Genomic DNA, 18,651 nt, shown 5'->3' on the forward strand with positions numbered 1-18,651 from the left:
AACTTAATGCGGAATGATACACTCATTTTACTCTCAGGGTACGTCTCTCGGAGGGGGGGGGGGGGGGGCTGGGAACGACAGGTGAATGAATGAATGGGGGCTGTTTGACCGTCTGCGTCAGCTCTTTGAAGTGCACTTATGCACCGACGGCTCCTATTTGTCTCCGGGACGGGACAATCACTGTCATCCTTTTCACGGCGAACCGCTACCTGCCTGACAAATCTGTCAATCAAAGGGGGTTCGACCCCATAAATATCATCAGCGTGGAGTCACCGTACAGCTTCAGTTGCCTCCGTCTTTCTTGGTACTATAACATCTGGGATAGGAAACAAACAGGGCCTCTGTCTGGAATACAGCTGCCATGGGACTCTGGAATCTCCTTGCAATGATGATTCTATGCTTGAGTTGTCATTTTCAGACTGCATCCACTTGGTATGTCACTTACTGTGGGAGGAATTCCTTTTAAAACTCAGTGAAACTTGTTTGCTGATGGTTTGGTGACACGGACTCACACGTTTGTCTCTTTTTTCCTCCATAGGACCGTGAATAATTTCCTTATGACAGGACCAAAGGTAATTTTTTTGGAATTGGAATTGCGCACCTATTACACATCTTCTGTACCACGTGTGTTAAATTAATGTATGTTAATGAAATATTTAGCGTTTTGCTTTCTCTCCCAAGGCATTTCTAACCTACGCCAACAGTGTGCAAGTGGGCGCACAGAGTGGAATACAGGAGTGTAAACACCAGTTTGCGTGGGACAGATGGAACTGCCCAGAGCGCACACTTCAGTTATCCACACACAACGGTCTCCGAAGTGGTAAGAACGCTCATACTTAAATTACTGTTTTAGTTTCTGCTAAACTCGCTTGAATTAAATCCTTGTTGCCAAACATTCTCGCCTCATACAACTCAAATCGTACATTTACGCACGTTGTACGCTTGTACCTTCAGCTGCCATGACGCATTCATGATGCCAGATCATTGTGTAACGCTTTTTGTCGTTTGTTTTAGCCACCAGGGAGACGGCATTTATCCACGCCATCAGCGCGGCCGGAGTTATGTACACACTCACCAAGAACTGCAGCATGGGAGACTTTGACAACTGCGGCTGCGATGATACCAGAATAGGACAAACAGGTACATTTTGCTCTTGTGCGTCTCTTAGGCACCACATGGCTACCTGATATCAGTATAATTGCATGATAACATTTTATCCCGGATTCTCAGGTGGCCGAGGGTGGATCTGGGGGGGCTGCAGTGATAATGTGGCGTTTGGAGAGAAGATCTCTAAACAGTTCGTGGACGCGCTGGAAGATGGACACGACTCCCGCGCAGCAGTAAACCTGCACAATAACGAAGCGGGCCGACTGGTAAGCAGATATTTTACTCAATGTTTGCTATAAAATTCATAAACCATGTTCTTAAACTAAGAGCTCTTGTTTATATTACATCTAAAATGTAAAACAAAACAAAAAAACAACAACAAAAAAAAACAATGCCCATCTCGTGTTAATCGAAAAAATAATCTTGAACACTTTCTGTCCTCTCCAGGCAATCAAGGCGACCATGAGGAGAGCCTGTAAGTGTCATGGGGTGTCTGGCAGCTGCAGCATCCAAACCTGCTGGATGCAGCTGGCAGACTTCAGAGAGGTGGGAAACTACCTGAAGATGAAGCATGGGCAAGCCAAGAAGCTGGAAATGGACAAGAAGCCTGCGAGGGCGGGGAACAGTGCGGACAACCGAGGAGCCATCGCTCACGGTTCCAGGGGCATTGCTCAGACTGAGCTCATTTATCTGGAGGACTCTCCCAATTACTGCGTCAGGAACCAGAGCGTGGGCTTCCAGGGCACCGAGGGCCGAGAGTGTCTGAAGGGGGACAAGAACATGTCCCAGTGGGAGAGGAGGAGCTGCCGCAGGTTGTGCTACGAATGCGGCCTTCGCGTGGTGGAGAAGCGCATCGAGGTCGTCAGCAGCTGCAACTGCAAGTTTCACTGGTGCTGCACGGTTAAATGTGACAAATGCACACACACTGTGACCAAATATTACTGTGCGCGCAAAGAAAGTGGGAGGAAACCACATAACAAAACAAAACGCAGGCATAATGCACGCAGGCAGTGACTGACGTTTGCATTCGAAGAGCGACTGTCACACTTAATTCAGTCTCATCTGTATAACAAGACTTTACCATCTTATTACCTCAAGGAATTTAACGCACTTTATTTTACAAAAGCATTGTGTTTTATGGCCCAAAAGTATGCGTGCGTGCGTGCGTGCGTGTGTGAGTCCAAATGTCCGGTTATTAATGTATTTTAAAATGATATTTTACCTAATAAATATTTGTATAATATATGTTTCCACGTGTGTTTTTCTCAGGATTCTGTATTTGTATATTGGTGCCCTGTTGTGCTGCAGCTTTGGAAGGAAAATAAACCGTCGCCTAATGCCTTCCTTTGAAGTGTGCATATAGGCGTTTCCTAAAGTCGTTACCCAATCAGCTCTTTTTGTGTGTGTATGTGGGGGGGGGGGGGTAAAGCACAACAGTACCATTTGTCCTTCTTCATTCAAATAAAGGCCAAAGTTGAAGCACAACGGGTCAAAATACGTACATCTCTTGGGATAAAATATGGTGCATTCTATTTTTTGGCTCCTGCCACTTCTACACCAAATGTGTCTGGGTCATGCTTGGTAAGAGACTTAATCAACTGGATCTTTGACATGTTTATATGTAATGAAGGTCCCTCTAATACTATCACCTTCTCCTCAGGATGGCGAGTAATTTTCTCATGACGGGACCGAAGGTAAATTACCTTTTTAGAGTTACGAACATAATTTCCAAGTGACATTCAAACAGTAAATGACTGCCACTGGCTCTCTTGTAGGCCTATCTCACCTATGCAAGGAGCGTGCAGGTGGGCACGGAGAGTGGGATTGAGGAGTGCAAACACCAGTTTGCGTGGGACAGATGGAACTGTCCGGACAGCGCATTCCAGCACAAGGGACTGAGACGCGGTAGGTCAGGAAGCGCGCCTCTCTGTGCGTAAAAACGCCTCTCTGTGCGTAAAAGCGCCTTGTTTAAAATGTTATATTGCATTAAGTCTGTCTCAAAGAGTGAAACGCTCCAGTGCTTGGACATCTAGGTCTCGTCATGTTCACTTGCATGTTGCATCACCTCGTCTATACATAAATTGCATTAAAGACTTTTAATTTTAAGGCATAATGGCCTACCTTTTTAATCCATAATTTGCAGGATTTTCTTTCATTTTTTTGCCTCCAAAATGAGAGTTATACGTGGAGGTCAATTATTTATACTGTGTATTTCCTCTCATTTGCAGCAACCAGAGAGACGTCTTTCGTGCACGCCATCAGTGCAGCGGGGGTCATGTACACTCTGACAAGGAACTGTAGTCTGGGAGACCTGGAGAACTGCGGCTGTGATGTTTCCAAAAACGGCAAAATTGGTAATTACTCGTCAGAATTCCATTAAAAAATATATATATATATATTAAGTTGTAAATGTTTGAATTAAAGCGGATTTCCACTGACATTGTGAGCGCAGGCGGACGTGGCTGGTTATGGGGTGGCTGCAGCGATAATGTGGATTTCGGGGAGAGGATTTCCAAACAGTACGTCGATGCGCAGGAGACAGGCCAGGACTCCAGGGCTGCAGTCAACCTGCACAACAACGAGGCCGGGCGTCTGGTACGCACCTCCCAGCAACAAACATTCATAAGCTTGAAATGATGGGCAGCAATTAATGTTCTGTGCTTTTCCAATAGGCCGTGAGTGCAACGATGAAGCGGATCTGCAGATGTCACGGCATGTCCGAGAGCTGCAGCGTAAAAACCTGCTGGACGCAGCTGTCTGATTTCAGAGAAATCGGCAACTACCTGAAGATCAAACACAACCAAGCCCAAAAGTTGGATTTGGACAAGAAGCGCAAGAGGGCAGGTAACAGCGCGGACAACAGGGGCGCCATCGTGGATGCGGTGGGCAGCATCTCCCAGACCGAGCTCATCTATCTAGAGGACTCTCCTGATTACTGCCGGAGGAACACCAGCCTGGGGCTGTACGGCACCGAGGGCCGGGAGTGCGTGCAGCACGGCGAGGGTCTGAGCCAGTGGGAGAGGAGGAGTTGTCGCAGGCTGTGCCATGACTGCGGCCTGCGGGTGGAGGAGAAGCGCACGGAGGTCGTGAGCAGCTGCAACTGCAAGTTCCACTGGTGCTGCAAGGTGAACTGTGACGACTGCTCTCAAGTGGTGGTCAAACACGTGTGCGCCAGGAGGGAGGGAGCGGAGGGCCTCAGACGCAGACACCGGGGACGCAAATAAATCAATCAATCAATCAAATAGAGTATAAGAGCATTATACTTCTGCTTCCACGGGACAATCCGCCAAATATGGGCCAATATCCGATGTTGCTTAATAATATTTGCACTTTTGCTCCATGTTTCAATGTTGTATGTCTATTTATGAATATGCTTGTGTACTTGGAAAAAAATGTTGAACTGGGTTGATTCTTAATAAAAGTCTAAATAAGTGATCTGTTGTTTCTATTAGTATTATTTTAAATGATAACCTGGTTATTCTTTCAGGAGGTTGTGACAGGACACACCAGTCAACTTGTGCATTACAATAAGAAAGGGATTCAATCCACTTACCAGAGGATTACATGGATAACATGGTGCAGTTGACACCTATCCCAGGTGTTGACCAGCTTTGATGTGTGTGTATTGAATTGATTCAAAGAGCAGCGAGGCTTTGAAAGATAAATTAGCAAAGTATTTCCACTACTAGAAGTTAGTTGTTTGTCCTGATAATCTTCAGTACCACATTTCTACCCTGGTCATTGTCACGTCCCACAGGTAATGCTAATGACCCACATCGTATCAAATCATGTCAAGGCAACACTTCAACGGACATCAGCAGAACGCCACATAAGCGGGGTGCAAAGTGAAAAAAAAGACTTGTGTTCCACCACAAAATCTAATTTCCACTCTTGAAAGTAGAGTTAATTCATAATCGTATGATTTGCAAGTAAACAAGAGAAGCCCAGTGTCTGCCCGCCGAAGACCACTTATTTTCTCTCCTTGACCCCCTGTATCTAGTAAAATCTTCCTCTCAGCTGGATATGTCATAAATCTGCCACTGTCTCAGTTCAACGAGTGACATGGATATTACCTTCATCAGGGGGTCCATGCCTGGGGTAGAGGGGGTGGGGAGTCACAAAGACCCGCTTCTTAACAGGCAAAGAATCCGGACAAGAATAGCATGAATCATTAGATGCCCACAGTCCCTGTACTCTATCAATCTGGAGACAACAGACTATTCCACTCATCAGGTTCTTGTTAGTGTTCACACCACAAAACAATTCTGCAATCCTATTGGCAAGATTGGAAAAGTGGCTTCAAAATTATTCCCAAAGTACAATTACTGACTGTAAGAAAACCCTCCCTCCTCCTCATCCCATTTGTCTGTTAGCTTCTGGGGATGTCCTGTATTTCCCATGCTGTCCTGCTGTGTGTTAATGAATGTTTCACCCCACTGGAGGCCTTCACCGATCCCTCCCTTATCTCTCCACTGGCTGCATTATGAGTTCCTTATTGGCCCCATATGAGCATCGGCTGACCTGTTGTCAGTTCTAGCATCTCACTCTCCCCTTCGTCCTTTTTTTTTTGTAAAAAAGAGACATTCTTTTGGGTGTTTAACCTATGTGACCCAGCATTTCTTCCAAACACTTACTTAAGATTTATAATGTATTTACTCTACAATCTTACCCAGGGCAGTATGTTTCCAAATGAGAGTAAAAGAAGAGAGGGGGTGATCTCCCACAAAGACCCCCCTTGGAGGACTCATGTATGCATCCAGACAGGCCTGGGGGTCTTGGAGGCTCTGAGCGTGATTGATCACCCCTTCTCCTGTTGCCCTCCTCTCTCACCTGGGTGTGAGATCCAAAGAGGCCTGACTGTGTGGGATACAAAATGTGCAAAACATTCAATTTTATTACTCTAAGATAAAAACATGAATAATCTCTACAAAGCAACATTAATATTTGCACGAGCAGGAAGATAGGCCTTAAAAAAAAAAAGTAGAGAGCACCGAGGACATGGAGAGAATCGATTTCAGGACATGCGTTTCAGGACACTATTTGAATACCTAATGTTTCCCTCGTGTCATTCACTGAGCCTGAGGCTGTTATACATAGTCCTGCTAAGGGAGTGTAGCATCTGCCTGTCCATAGCTTCTGGATGACTACGCACACACAAAACCATTTTGGTTTTGAAGTGAACAGGGAGAACACTTGCTGGAATCAGATAAGGGAAATATCCTTCACGGTCCATTGTTGGATTTACTCCAGCATTGAGGGTCGTCTTAAATAGCAATATGTGCCAGCACTGTGCCCATGCGGTGAGTCACTGCCTCCATGTGTGAGTAGCAGTCATCCAGGGAGCGTGCATGGGGTGGGTGCCATGCTCCCTGAATGGGGCTGTGTTTTACAAACATCCTCTGGATCTGCAAGAGGCCAAAGGGGACCTGGAACTCAGCAGTAGCATCAATGTTTCATCCGTTTCTTATTAAAATAATTCATATACTCACCAATAGGAATGAATGATGTAATGAAGGGCAATATAACTGAAGCACAAGCCATAGTGTGTGTGTGTGTGTGTGTGTACTTGAGAATATCCCCCTCCCCCCATGGAAGCACATCAAAACCTCCACATCCTCCCCCACCTAAATTCTAAACACCAGGTCATTATCATTTACAGAGGTCTAAAATTACCCACCTTAATTCCATGATTTTCAAACTGTTCCTGACAGAGAACGTTTCAAAAGAATACGGTCTGTCAGCCACGCAGATGCCTACAGGCAATTGATTTCAACAGGCTTCCATGGCTGCACAACTCCTCACCTGGTTGTGTGATTGTACATGATGATGAGGATGAATGAGTGATGGCTTATGAGAGTACATGCCAGTGTTGAAATCAAGTGCCTGTAGGCATCCACAAGGCTTCACGTGGCTGAAAGGGTCACAGAGTTGGAAAACTCTAAGTTACACAACTGTGTCTACATTTGCAAATGATGGATGTACAGAGATGATCTTAACTACCATGAGGTTAAAAGGAAGGCACCTACAAATACTCTCCTTCAGACAGACCCGCTAGCCAGCACAAGCTGCATTTTGAGGATCAAGCGGTCTCAACAATCTGGACCATACCTTTAGATCAAGTTTATGCTGATTAATTGTGCAGTGTTCCTGATCATCTAAAATACATTATAATATATAATATAACCAATTTCCCACATCTTTCATGGCTGTTACAGGTTGCAATAGTGCTGCTGCACACTTGCTGACACATTATCAATTACGTCCACAAGATGGCAGTGCTCACAACGCTTTTGCTGCTGCAGGCCTCAAACACCACAGTTCAGTTCAGTTCCCCCCTCCCCCAATAGTCTTCTCACAGCAACTTAACTTCCCTCAAATCCTCCAGTCCCCAACTCAGCCTGATACAGTTAACAAAACATTAGATAAACAAATAAAGGTGAGTTTAAAAAGACATCACGTTTCATCACCCGGGATCATCTTCCTCCATTCTAAACTCCTTGAATATCTCTGCACAAGTTCATGCTAGTCCACCATCAACAGCTTATCCTGTTTCGGGGTCATAAGGGGGGGGGGGGTATCAAAGCCTATCGTAGCTGTCTGTCATCAGGCGAGTCATGGGATACACACTGGACAGGTCGTCAGTCCATCACAGGGCCACATATAGAGACAGACAACCACACATATCTAAGGGCAGTTTAGAGCCTCCAGCATGAGCATGTTTTGCTGTGTGGGAGGAAGCCAGGGTACCCTGAGAGAACCCATGCAGTCAACTTACACACTCCACACATAAAGGCCCTGGTGGATTCAAACCCTGAACATCCATGCAGTGCTAACCACAACACCACCTCTAAATCTCAATATCCACCCATCCATTTTCTTCTGCTTATCCCGTTCAGGGTCACGGGGGGGGGGCTGGAGTCTATCCCAGCAGCTTTTGGGCGAGAGGCGGGGTTCACCCTGGACAGGTCACCATCACAGGGCCAACACACAGAGACAGACAACCATTCACACTCACAGTCACACCTACGGTCAATTTAGAGTATCAATCAATTATAATGTGTAAGTTAAATCTATTAATAAAAAGTGTGTTTTTAGAAGAATATTGTGGCCCGTGACATCCTCTCCAAGATCCTTTAATTACTTGTCAGAAAAAGTTACACTGATCAGAAACAATCACAAATGCAAAGAACTTTGACCAGACTGTACCCTTCACTCATCAGTTAACAACACAGTCAGGAAAGACTATATCTGACTGAAGGCGGGGTTTATCTGGTAGCTCAATAAATGATCTAAACTTGAGGAAATGACAGATTATTCTGAGAGGTGGGGGTCTGCTTAATTAACAAATACTTGAACCAGAAACAGTTTATGGACCAGAAAAAAAAACAACAACTTTCATTTACATGTTTTTCTGTTTCCTTCCATCTCTCCAGTACTCCTAAATGTTGTAATTTTTTTCAAAGAAGTGCGATATGCACACGTAGATGAGGGGTGGCATCAACTGACAACTGCTTATTCTCTACATTTTGTAGCTCTTGTTCTAGATAAATCTTTTCAATGAATATTGTATTTTCTTTGTGGTATCTTGGCTTTTGGAAATCATTTCAAATTTCGGACAAGTTCTGCAAAAAAAAAAAAAGCGGTGGTGACCATATTAATATTTATAGCTGTGGTAAAAACAGAGGGAAACAGAAGGATAAGATAAATATCAGATAATGGCTCAGTCTAGGTTAAACAAAATATCCTCTCAGTTCCGATCATCAGAAAACACTGAATGTGAGCAGGGTAATTTCTGGCAAAGTAAACACCAAGAGTATTTTCAGAAAGTAAACACCAGATGGAGATGTTTTACAAAGCACACAACACTACCTTTATGTCTGCTAGAACCCAGGGAATATCCCTTTTATTCACCAAGTATAGGTGGCATATCATTATTTGTGAAACTTACAATTCTCATATTGTGGCACAGAAATTATAAGGTTAAGTTTCGTCTTTTGTTTATCTCTTACTGTGAACATTTTATCATGAAGCATCCCAGCTGGTGTGAAGGACATCAATCTGAAGTGGCTGTCACAGAGGTTGACACGCACACACATCATCCTCCTGTGGAGCAGAGTAACAAACGCACAAACAAATCAGTGGTGTAAAAGAGAACAGAGATTATGATGGGATGGCTGCTGTGTGTGGATTTACACATGGTGCTTTTAATGATAAGAGACATTCTACACCCGGATAAGGGTGCTGGAAAAGCTGCTGGAAAGGTTGAGATCCATAACTAAGACAACTCCTACTTTCAAGCATCAAAAAACACAAAGGTAAACAGAAAATGACGCAACTGTGAACGGCAATGTTGGAATGAGAGAAAAAAGCAGTATGTACACTTGAATCCAACTGAAAAGTTCACATCTTGTGGCAGGCCTCAAGGGATGTCTGACGCTGGCTTACGCTGCACTGCATCATTAGGTCCCTGTCATCTTTTTATGTGCTGCAGATATTCCCCAGGGTGAAGGAGATAACAAACACACACACACACACACACACACACACACAGCTGCCTCTGCTCAATGACACCACAGACCTCTGACCCACGGCGTTGTCTGCTGCTACAGCCTGCAGGACTCTGACCTGCACCAGCACCAAGCCTCAGGTAAATGTGTGTGTGTGGGTATTTGTTTTTCTGGACACAAATATGTGTGTTTGCTACTTCAGAAGCCTTCTAGGAGTATCAGAGGAAATGTCAGTTATAACAGTCACAAAGGTCATTACTATGACATTCTTTTCAGCTAACTTGACTTGTACTTTCAAAAACAAGAGATTTTATCAAAATAGAATTATGCAGGATTTACCTCCATTTGTTGCTCTTCAGGCCAAGCTCGGGGAGGCTGCTTTGGTGCCTCCTGGACTTTAACGGATGACAGCTTGTCTGGGTGTCCAACACAAATAATCAGATCACACTGCTTGAGCTGGGCTTCCACTGCCAGAAAACACAAACATCTTATCTCACATTTTCCCCCAGTCGACACAGTCTGGATTTGTCCAAAAGCAATAGTGAAGAGTCTCCACATCATTGACCATATCAATGATGATCATCATCATGGGTAGGAACAAATCTAAATAATGGACTCAAATGTACACACTCCACTGTTTTGATAGATATGTCTTGGATAAGTGGCAGCACAGAAAATCACCTGAAAGAGAGGTCAAGAAAAATTCAAGCAAATCAGGTGTACATCTCTCATCATTTCCTCAGGAATGGTAAGTGGGTTAATTTCCTTCCTGCATAAATGAATATAAAGCAATGTTTTCCTTAAGTTTTTCAGGGATTACAGTGAGCAGAAGTGTGAAGTCAGTTTACTTTTACTGCTGCTTTATTGCTTTATCTGTCCCCTGTGGCAGAAAACAAGTTGTAACATCATGCCTCACATCAAATGGCGTGATGGATAACCATGTTTGTAATCCTTCAGTTATTCCTTTCTACCCATCGGCACATTGATCTGACAGCCATCACGTACTGTCAAGTAATTCTGCACTAGTTACATCTACAAGCAGTTGGTGTCCATTAATCCATGTTTGGGCTATCACACTGCAGATCTAGGGCAACTGTTACATCATCTGCTTTGCATATTTGCAAATCAATCATTAGGTCATCTTACTAGCATAATTGGTGCTTGCTGATATTTCGAAGGTGGAAAGGGTTAACGGTCATACATACATGCAAAAAGATCCATGCAAGCAGACAAAGAGTCCAATTCTTTGAGAATGTACTCCACATCAATACTAGCAGCAGGAGTAGCAAGGCCTGTGCTCTTCTCAGATTTTTCCATCTGAAAAATAATTACAAGCAGAATAGGCCATGTAAACACAAAATACAGAATGTAAATGCAGAATTAAATATAATTGCTAAAACAGAACTACCATGATTGGATAATTGAGTCAAAGGTACACACCCAAGTCTTAACAAAAACACAAAACACATTATTATTTAAGCATTTCTTTATTTATACTTTTTAACAAATAAACAGTATTTAATTACATTCGTTTTTCCCAACAACAGTATATTTGACTTCGGAAAATAATTCTGTGAGGCAAACAGAATCAACAGCTGCCTCTCCGCAAGACATGAAAACTGTTTTGGCATCTCCTTGGACAAAACAAAATGCAAAACTGTTTTAACAACAATGTCTGTTTTATCTCAGTGAACAACTTGAGAACTGGGGGTGATGCATTACATCCGAGAGAGTGGTTTGTCAGAGGGCTCAGATCACTTGTCACTCTTGGACTTCATGGGCTCCGCTGACAACAGCCCTGCATCGGTGACAGGCTTCCTCCAGCTTCTGGACTACACTGCTTAGCTCGGGGCTGGTTCTCAGTGCCACCAGGTCATACGTCATCCACGATAGCTGCACTTCGGGTGCACACAGAAAGGGATGAAAATTATAGTTAACCGCTTAATTATGAAATTCAGCTAATACTGCAGCTCACCACTTTTCAGAGGCATGTTTCTTGAGAATCATGCCAAAAGTTTAAAAAAAGCACATTTCCTACATACCCGACATACTTTCAATGTCTTCAATCATTCTCTCCAAATCCCCGTTGAGCTCAAACACGTCACCGCTGCTCTCCTGAGGAAACTCAAGAGTCGTCGCTGAGTCGGCCATCTACGTCACAACACAGTAGCGAGCTAGCATGACGGCTAAAGCGTTCGTAAATCGCTGCTAGCTACATTAGCATTAGCTAACGACGCTTTGGTCTAACGTTAGCATGAAGAATTCTTTTAAAATGACTGTACAAACGTGTAATGTTTCGTATATTTGGTGGGAGTTCTCTGTGGAAACAAAGGCAAATATTTCATGCTAACAATGTGTAAAAACTTACGCTGGGAGATTTTTCTTTACACTGTTCTTGCCAAACAACAATTAAATTCTCGCGCTGAAGAAGCTCGACGTAAGGCGCAGTCTCGATTTTGAAGGGAATGACGTCACAACAACCCACAGCAACCTGAAGGTAGGATAATCCTGATACGGCAATTCCATTTTTTTGAAAATGGTCTCTGGAGGTACGTACTAGAGCCTAGTACTTTAAAGAATTTAGTTCACAAGAAACTACTAAACTGTTCTGTATAATTACCGGATTAGATCATTAAAATTATTGTTTAAATACTAAATATTGTGTATTAGGCTATTGTTTTGTACTAAATGTACTTCACATTGTGTGAATATGCGATTAACCTGTTGTTTTGTGCTCATCAAATATCACCCCCCATCATACACCCTAAGTTTTTCAGAAAAGATGAATGTTATTGGCTGATAAATAAAGCATTTTCATGATGTCAAAGCACGTCATTATGGTTAGAGATTCATCCAAAAAGAAAATTCAATAAAAATTATAATCTAAATGATCTAAGCAATATTATTTTAGTCGTGCTAAATATTTGAAAAAATGCAGATGACCGAAATCGAAGTGAAGAATTAAAAGAAAGTAAGTGAGGGTGAACAAAACCCCTGGAGGAGCTAAACTAGCTGACAAAAGGAAAAAAAAAAAAAAAGCAGGAAGAGAGGACTCACCTGAGACAACAGCCAATCAAACGAGACTGGGGCGTCTCCAGGGAAACAGATAAAGCAGGTATGTCAGGTGACATCTCAACATAGAGCAGGGGCAAACAGACAAGAAAGCAGAGGAGAAGAGTTGCCTGCAACTTGTCTGCTTAGAGGCCATCATCCAAATACCTTGCAAAGACAGAAGAACTCTTGAGGGCTGATCAAGTCAATTTAGGCACAGAAATCCAGGGCAAACAAAAGCAACACAGATTTTTGAGGGTTGACAAGAAACTGCCTTGACGATGTCTTCCTTTGAGGCCCAGGACCAGTCTCCTCCTCGTTGCGGCCCACAGTTCCCAAGCCTCGGCCAGGAGCCACCTGAACTCAGTATGTACAGTGACTGTTACTACCCTCCTCCCTCTCTGCCGAGTCCTCAGCGGACCACACCATCGTCCTACGACCTGAGTGACTACACCTCGTCCTCCTCAAACCCCTATCTCTGGTTCAACGGCTCCGGGATCAACACACCGCCGTACCTGGCTACCACCGGCCCACCCGGCAACCCAGGTCCTCCTTTTGTCCCTCAGCATTATGGCATGCAGAGGCCTTACCTGGGTCCAGCTGGTGCTGGGGGTCCAGGAGGAGAGCTAAGCTGGTTCTCTCTCCCTTCACAAGAAGACTTGATGAAGCTGGTCAGGCCACCTTACTCTTACTCAGCTCTCATCGCCATGGCTATCCACGGAGCACCAGACAGGAGGCTGACATTGAGCCAGATTTACCAGTACGTCGCTGACAACTTCCCTTTCTACAACAAGAGTAAAGCTGGCTGGCAGAATTCCATCAGACACAACCTGTCCCTCAATGACTGCTTCAAAAAAGTACCAAGAGATGAGGATGACCCAGGTAATATTTTAAAATCAGATCTGTGTGTTATCGCTGTCCTATAAGCATTTTAAGTTGTAGTTGCATATCAAATGTACAATTATTATCCACTGTGTAACCATGTTAATGAAATATTCTCTGTGACATTTCAGGCAAGGGCAACTACTGGACACTTGACCCAAACTGTGAAAAGATGTTTGACAACGGAAACTTCCGACGCAAAAGGAAGAGAAAGTCTGACTCCCTCTCTGGTGGCGAGAGTGGATCTGCAGCTCCCGAGTCAGGTGACAGTGAGAGGGGCAGCCCAAAACTCTCTGGCAACCCTGCCCTTAACATTTCGCCCACGGCAGACAGGATTCCTTCCCCTTCCTCCTCAGGTCCCACTCCTTGCCTGAGCAGCTTCCTCTCTGAGATGTCTGGAGTGGCCGCTGCGACAGCTAATGAGGTGGGGGGCGATGGTTTGAACAGGCCCCTGCAGATCAACCTTCCTCTCGAAGGCCCTCATAGGCACACGCAGCCTGGGAGCTTCGGTAGCTACTCCCCCAACTCAGCTGGCAGAGAGTGGCTACCACAAATGGCAGCTCCCCCTGTGCTGTCCTCGTCCCCCACTCACTCTTCTCTTGGGTACTCTAGCCCCATCCTCAGCCAGTACAGCGGCACCAGTGGGCATTTCTATCCTCCGCTGAGCTCAACAGGAATCATCTACCATCGTGAGGGCACAGAGGTTTAATGAGAGCCTCAAAATGTGTGCTTTGAGAAGACATTCCACAGGAAACTGTTCCCCATCTGTTATTGTTGTTGTGAATGGCAATACACACAAACACTGAGCATGTTTGCGCTGACTGAGACAGTTGAGACCACTATAGCGTGTGACAGCTTAGTCGAAGGGCTTTGATTCCCACAGGAACAGCTGAATCAGCAGCAGACGACTGCAAGTGTCACTCCCTGAAATGGTAGTCTGACTCGCTATCAGATCCACAGTCAGCTTTTATTCTTCCCTACTTGGTCTCTATCAGATCTGACTCATTATTAGCAGATCTGAGATCTGATCTGCTGACATCAGGTGGTCCCACGCTGCTGTGTGACTCTTTGATGGTATCACCCACACAATGCTCAGACAGCATATTTAGAGTAGTTAAATTAGGCCATTGTCTACAGTGTTGGTAGAGAATAAACAAAGGCAGACTGTAATGTTTAGATTTTTTTTTAGAGCTAAAATGAAATCTGATTCATTTTCATTATGATTGTAAATATGTCTATGTGTCATGTAATGTTATACATTTACGTCGTTGGTTTGTTGGTGCACCTGTTCTAGTGTCTTGATATGTAATGTGGTGTTTTTGATATGAATAAAAGGCTTTACAGTCCCAGAGTTGTATTTTCTGTTTTATTTGATACAAATAAACAAACACACACACACACACACACACACACACACATTGTTCTCCCCTTTAAAAACAAAGACAGAAAAGTAAGCTCATCCTGACAGAAAACAGTCCTGTCAGGGAAAGCCATGACCAGTAGAGTAAAAGCTGCGTGTCGGTGAAACCTGATCTTTGTGTGATGGATAGTTAACTGATTCTGCTAAACGGTGAAAATCCACATTCCCATGGTGCCTCTCTCCCCGACACCAAACACTGAAATCCCCACATTTATGTGGAGATACTGCTGACTGACTGACTGGATGCAAGCAGCTTTGGCCAACGGTTAGAAGCTGTAAAGATGCTGAAGTGTGCTAAACAAACAATAACATGTACTGATTTCTATTTCCCTACAAGCTTAATATCAGGTTGACTCATAAAATGTGTCAGGATGAAAAGTTTTTTTTTCATATGGAGTCTGCTGTCAATTAAATGGATTGTGACCTAAAATCTAATGGGTTCCTCCCTGGTAGAGAATCAAACACCAAAAACATAGATAATAGAGTATTTGCTTTCTAAAATGAGAATATTTAAAATAATAATATATTTGTATACAATAAAGTTACTGGAAATCATCCGTAATGTGAATGTTTTCTTTAAATGTGAAAGTATAAATTGAATTTTTCATCAGTGTATTCTAATTTTCATGATATTTACAAGCAAAATTACAGACATACTTACAAATCCAAATTAGAGAAAAATGAAATGGGGAAAACAAAACAACTTGGAAATAACCAGACGGAGGTAACAAAGCGTCAGGTTCAATTTGAATATCATACATTTAAAAAAGAAGCTATATAATAAATAATATCAAAAAAAGGCTGTAAAAATATAGATTCTACCTTACGTCTGCAGCAACATAAATCCACTGTGTACTGTTGTATCATGTCACTGTCTATTTTCTACTCCTAGTACTGTTACCCAGAGTATCATTTATGAGTATAATATCCCACAACTTTGAGTTTAAGCCTCCCCTGCTGCACTATAAATTTGGGCTTTGCGACTAAGCATCTTAGCATCAGAGTAAAGTAATACACGATGTACTGGAACACAGATTTTGTCGACTAACTTTATAAGATTCGTATTTCAGCAACATCATGTGAGTCTTCATCTGTATCTTTTCAGAGACTCGCATGAATCGGTAGCTTTGTTTATCTGCTTCTTTGGAGGATTGTGTGAAAATACAATAATGATTTTCACCAAACTTGTGGGAATGTAACACAGGCCAAGGAAGAACTCTTTCAAGTTTGACAGGAAGAACTCTTTCAAGTTTGACAGAGATCCATTTACACAGCAACTTTTCAGTTTGTGTTTGGCAGAGTTATGTGCTCATGGAAATATGTGGATTTGACAATGTTATTCATACATATTATTCTATTTTTAAGTACCATGCGCATTGTTGTTCAAATAAATATACAAAAGTGAACCAACACTGAAAACAGTTGTGTTAAACGCAGAAAAATAACATAGGTGCTCATTTGAGTTGAAACATGGTATCCAGTACAAGGTTCCTGAACCACCCAGGAAAGAGGACCTAGGAAGACATCAGGGTGGCCACGTTTGAATGAAGGCTTATTTTTCCTTCACTTCATGAAGTTTTTGGAGCGTCTAGATCACAGGTGTCAAACTGATCCAGTAAAGGGCCGTGTGGCTGCAGGTTTTCATTCCAACCAAGCAAAAGCAACACCTGATTCAACTTAAATCAATCAAGCTGTGTCCACACAGCTCATTTGTTGGATCAGGTGTTGCTTTTGCTTGGTTGGAATGAAAACCTGCAGCCACACCGGCCCTTTACTGGATCAGTTTGACACCCCTGGTCTAGATGAAACCATCTCTTCCTAAATCTAAACGAGCCTTTGATCAGTGTCAGCCTCAGGCCTTTATTTACCCCGAAACACAGGCAGCATGACATCCATTTACACTAAACACAGTGAAAGTTAAGAAAGAGAGAGAATCTGGAACCCAGACCAAGTGGAATTTAACATCCTGGCACCATTGACGAGGTGTATTAGTGGTTGGAGGTTAGAAGGTCAACCTGTCAAAATTTGCATAACTGATTTCAAAATAAGTGATGAGGTTGCATTCAACACCTCAGCCTGCTTTTATTAAAGTCTGACTTGCAAGCATATCTGATTTAAAAGCCATCATTCTGGGAATTGTGATTGTGCCATAGTCTTATGTAAATTGTCCTATTGCAGATACATTAAGTACAGAACTAAAGAAGTGGGAGATGAGCCAAGGAGACAAAGGAGCAAAGAGCAATGGATAAAGACGTCTCAACATGTCACACTCCATCCTAAATTGTGTCAGTGCTCTGACTAGTTTGTATGGCAGTGTGTTTTTGTTTTTTTCTTCCTCCATATCTTGTTGAGACTTAAAGCTGGCAGGTGAGACATGTAGAATAGGGGTGGCCTTATCTATCTAGCACCAGCTCTATCTGCCAACTGAAACATCTTCTTGTCTGTGAGACTTTATTAACAGCAGGCATCAGCTCCTGACATCTTACTTCGACAGTTTCAAATTGATGCAAATTTGTAACTGCTAATCACAAGATGACAAGGTCAGAATGTGTTCCAGATGGAGTTTTCCTGATAAGAAACTGTAAAGCGCATGGATTTACCTTCCAGACACCCTGAAACAGATGCCAGTGGCTTTTATTGGAACCTTTTTGGAACTTCCCTTGTTGTTTTGCATTTATATTGAATAGATTCTGCTTATTTGGACTGTTACCTCATCCACCGATTTCACACTCGCCCAACTTGAGCCAAACATATGTGGCATAGGAGCACTTTACCAACAGAATGATATATTTAAGTACTTTCTGAGTTAGTCTGTATTTATTGTAGGACACACTCTATGACTCAGGGATACCCAGCATCCATCAATCACCTGTATGGACCTTCTGTGCCTCGGGCACTAGAATTATTGCTCAACACAGTGATGCGATTAAAATCTAATAAATCTTCATCTCCACCTGCTGCCTGGCTCGTGGCAGTCTCACCCACACCTGTCGAACTAACGGAACCCACTCCCCTTCCCCCTCATGCACACACACACACACACACACACACACACACACACACACACACACACACACACACACACACACACACACACCCAAGATACAAGCATGTGGTGTTTATATTATAAACTCAGACAGATTATAGCAGAGCCGGTAAGCATCAGGGATTTGGGTCTGTAAGAATTGTCCAGATTATACAATTTTTTTCACACCTTAGTCTGTTAAAGTTTATTCCTCTGTCATGAGGGGAGGAGGGCACTTCTTGAACGGAAAGCTAACTGTCCTGGTACCAAATCAAGCCAAAATACACACACACACACACACACACACACACACACACACACACATGCGCCTTCTGTATTTACTAAAACAGTCCTGTCCTATCAAGACTGTTTAGTAAACGATAGCAGAGAACGTCAAGCCTGGAGACATGTCGTCATGCTCAGTGCTCCAGCGAGGAGTGGGCCCACGCCATCGCAGCTCGCTGTTATGTGTAAACACGCGTACACACTCCAGACACACGCTTGGTGGGGAAATCATCGAACAACCTTTTGTGTCTTTTAGAGGACAACTGACAATCTCCTCAAGAACAGTCTGAATCCATTTCCAGAAGTTTGCCAGGCATGAGATGCTTTAACTTTCAAAAATGTTAGTTTTTTGAGGTACAAATTGATCCCAATAA

At 43.3% G+C, this 18,651-nt stretch overlaps 3 protein-coding genes and 1 long non-coding RNA gene across 4 annotated transcripts; 3 read left to right on the plus strand and 1 right to left on the minus strand.

Annotated features, from left to right (window-relative positions):
- Positions 1-361: 361 nt before the first annotated feature.
- LOC147250806 (protein Wnt-8a-like) lies at positions 362-2,121 on the plus strand. Its single transcript, XM_086222553.1, has 6 exons — positions 362-432; positions 539-572; positions 682-820; positions 1,015-1,140; positions 1,231-1,373; positions 1,555-2,121. The coding sequence occupies exons 1-6, from the start codon at positions 362-364 to the stop codon at positions 2,119-2,121; spliced, it is 1,080 nt and encodes a 359-aa protein (XP_086078679.1).
- A 505-nt stretch (positions 2,122-2,626) lies between these two features.
- On the plus strand, positions 2,627-4,331 carry LOC147250807 (protein Wnt-8-like). The gene is made up of 6 exons (XM_086222555.1): positions 2,627-2,688; positions 2,768-2,801; positions 2,883-3,012; positions 3,336-3,461; positions 3,560-3,702; positions 3,780-4,331. The coding sequence occupies exons 1-6, from the start codon at positions 2,627-2,629 to the stop codon at positions 4,329-4,331; spliced, it is 1,047 nt and encodes a 348-aa protein (XP_086078681.1).
- A 6,751-nt stretch (positions 4,332-11,082) lies between these two features.
- On the minus strand, positions 11,083-12,888 carry LOC147250808 (uncharacterized). Its single transcript, XR_015119131.1, has 3 exons — positions 11,983-12,888; positions 11,657-11,765; positions 11,083-11,507 (listed from the first exon to the last, which is right to left on the minus strand). It is a non-coding gene; the product is annotated as an uncharacterized LOC147250808 (long non-coding RNA).
- On the plus strand, positions 12,763-14,885 carry foxi3b (forkhead box I3b). Its single transcript, XM_086223085.1, has 2 exons — positions 12,763-13,547; positions 13,679-14,885. The coding sequence occupies exons 1-2, from the start codon at positions 12,947-12,949 to the stop codon at positions 14,254-14,256; spliced, it is 1,179 nt and encodes a 392-aa protein (XP_086079211.1). The 5' UTR covers positions 12,763-12,946; the 3' UTR covers positions 14,257-14,885.
- Positions 14,886-18,651: the final 3,766 nt, after the last annotated feature.

The sequence above is a fragment of the Aulostomus chinensis genome, chromosome 13 (genome assembly GCF_037954235.1).
Source record: "Aulostomus chinensis isolate RoL2024-O1b breed Wild chromosome 13, RoL_Achi_v1.0, whole genome shotgun sequence".
In the NCBI taxonomy this organism is placed as follows: Eukaryota; Metazoa; Chordata; class Actinopteri; order Syngnathiformes; family Aulostomidae; genus Aulostomus; species Aulostomus chinensis.

Coding starts and splice junctions, on each gene's coding strand:
- LOC147250806 (XM_086222553.1), top strand. CDS start 362: ATGGGACTCTGGAATCTCCTTGCAATGATGATTCTATGCTTGAGTTGT. Junction 821..1,014: donor ACACAACGGTCTCCGAAGTG/GTAAGAACGCTC, acceptor CGTTTGTTTTAG/CCACCAGGGAGACGGCATTT. Junction 1,374..1,554: donor ATAACGAAGCGGGCCGACTG/GTAAGCAGATAT, acceptor TGTCCTCTCCAG/GCAATCAAGGCGACCATGAG.
- LOC147250807 (XM_086222555.1), top strand. CDS start 2,627: ATGGTGCATTCTATTTTTTGGCTCCTGCCACTTCTACACCAAATGTGT. Junction 2,802..2,882: donor TTCTCATGACGGGACCGAAG/GTAAATTACCTT, acceptor GCTCTCTTGTAG/GCCTATCTCACCTATGCAAG. Junction 3,462..3,559: donor TTCCAAAAACGGCAAAATTG/GTAATTACTCGT, acceptor TTGTGAGCGCAG/GCGGACGTGGCTGGTTATGG.
- foxi3b (XM_086223085.1), top strand. CDS start 12,947: ATGTCTTCCTTTGAGGCCCAGGACCAGTCTCCTCCTCGTTGCGGCCCA. Junction 13,548..13,678: donor AAGAGATGAGGATGACCCAG/GTAATATTTTAA, acceptor GTGACATTTCAG/GCAAGGGCAACTACTGGACA.